This window comes from Gekko japonicus, unplaced genomic scaffold, assembly GCF_001447785.1.
Source record: "Gekko japonicus isolate JY-2015 unplaced genomic scaffold, Gekko_japonicus_V1.1 scaffold4455, whole genome shotgun sequence".
NCBI lineage: Eukaryota > Metazoa > Chordata > Lepidosauria > Squamata > Gekkonidae > Gekko > Gekko japonicus.
Genome location: NW_015160963.1, coordinates 58,101 through 59,269, shown reverse-complemented (window position 1 = coordinate 59,269; position 1,169 = coordinate 58,101). Strand labels below are relative to the sequence as shown.

The following is a 1,169-nucleotide window of genomic DNA, read 5'->3' as shown; positions in this document are numbered from 1 at the left end:
TAATGACTCTGCTTCAGGAGTTAGTGCTGATCACCATTGTGCAATTAACTAGGCGCTTCTTTGTCTCTCCTGAGCTGTCAAACGCTCCCAGGGTCTCCTGCGCTCAGCTGGTTCAGGAGATGCTGGTGGTGACCGACACTCTGATCTCTGTTCCATTTATTTCATGTCCTGCTAGAATGAGCAACCCTAGTTTCCTGCTGCTTCTCTTGCTGGCTCTGCCTCTAAATCCAGTAGCTCTAACGGGCATTCCATCAGTGCAGGGCCTGACTCGCCCGTTTCCTCGGAGGAGGAGGCAGTTGGCTGGTTCATGACAATACCATTCATGGGCCTCCTGCCCGTACAGCTCTGCAAAGCTCGCAGCAGTTGAGTGGAGGGCTGCTTTCACCCCGGATGCAACACTGCATACTTTTTTCTGTCTCCCTGCAGGCTGGGACTGGATGGCTTGAAGATGCAGGTAAAGCACCGGCAGCCAAAGGAAAAGAGTTTCATCTTCTATTTCTTCTTCTTTCTCTTCTTTCTGGAGGGGCGATCTGAGTAAGGGGGGGGCTGGGAAGGAAGGGGGTTTGTCTCTCCTGAGCTGTCAAACGCTCCCAGGGTCTCCTGCGCTCAGCTGGTTCAGGAGATGCTGGTGGTGACCGACACTCTGATCTCTGTTCCATTTATTTCATGTCCTGCTAGAATGAGCAACCCTAGTTTCCTGCTGCTTCTCTTGCTGGCTCTGCCTCTAAATCCAGTAGCTCTAACGGGCATTCCATCAGTGCAGGGCCTGACTCGCCCGTTTCCTCGGAGGAGGAGGCAGTTGGCCGGTTCATGACAATACTGTTCATGGGCCTCCTGCCCATACAGCTCTGCAAAGCTCGCAGCAGTTGAGTGGAGGGCTGCTTTCACCCCGGATGCAACACTGCATACTTTTTTCTGTCTCCCTGCAGGCTGGGACTGGATGGCTTGAAGATGCAGGTAAAGCACCGGCAGCCAAAGGAAAAGAGTTTCATCTTCTATTTCTTCTTCTTTCTCTTCTTTCTGGAGGGGCGATCTGAGTAAGGGGGGGGCTGGGAAGGAAGGGGGCCGCATCCTTTCCCCCACCCTCCATTTCTCTGTACCCAAGTGCTGCTTTTTTCCTCGACTGCAAATGGGGGGAAGGGGAGCCTCTGGGGAAGAAGCAGGGAAAA

At 53.4% G+C, this 1,169-nt stretch overlaps 1 protein-coding gene across 1 annotated transcript in view; it reads left to right on the top strand.

Moving 5' to 3' along the window:
- LSS (lanosterol synthase (2,3-oxidosqualene-lanosterol cyclase)) overlaps positions 1-1,169 on the top strand; it is a 40,549-nt gene that overhangs the window by 15,599 nt on the left and 23,781 nt on the right. The window contains exon 10 of the mRNA XM_015425388.1: positions 427-454. Coding sequence (XP_015280874.1) covers positions 427-454 — 28 coding nt within the window. The remainder of the gene's footprint in view (positions 1-426; positions 455-1,169) is intronic.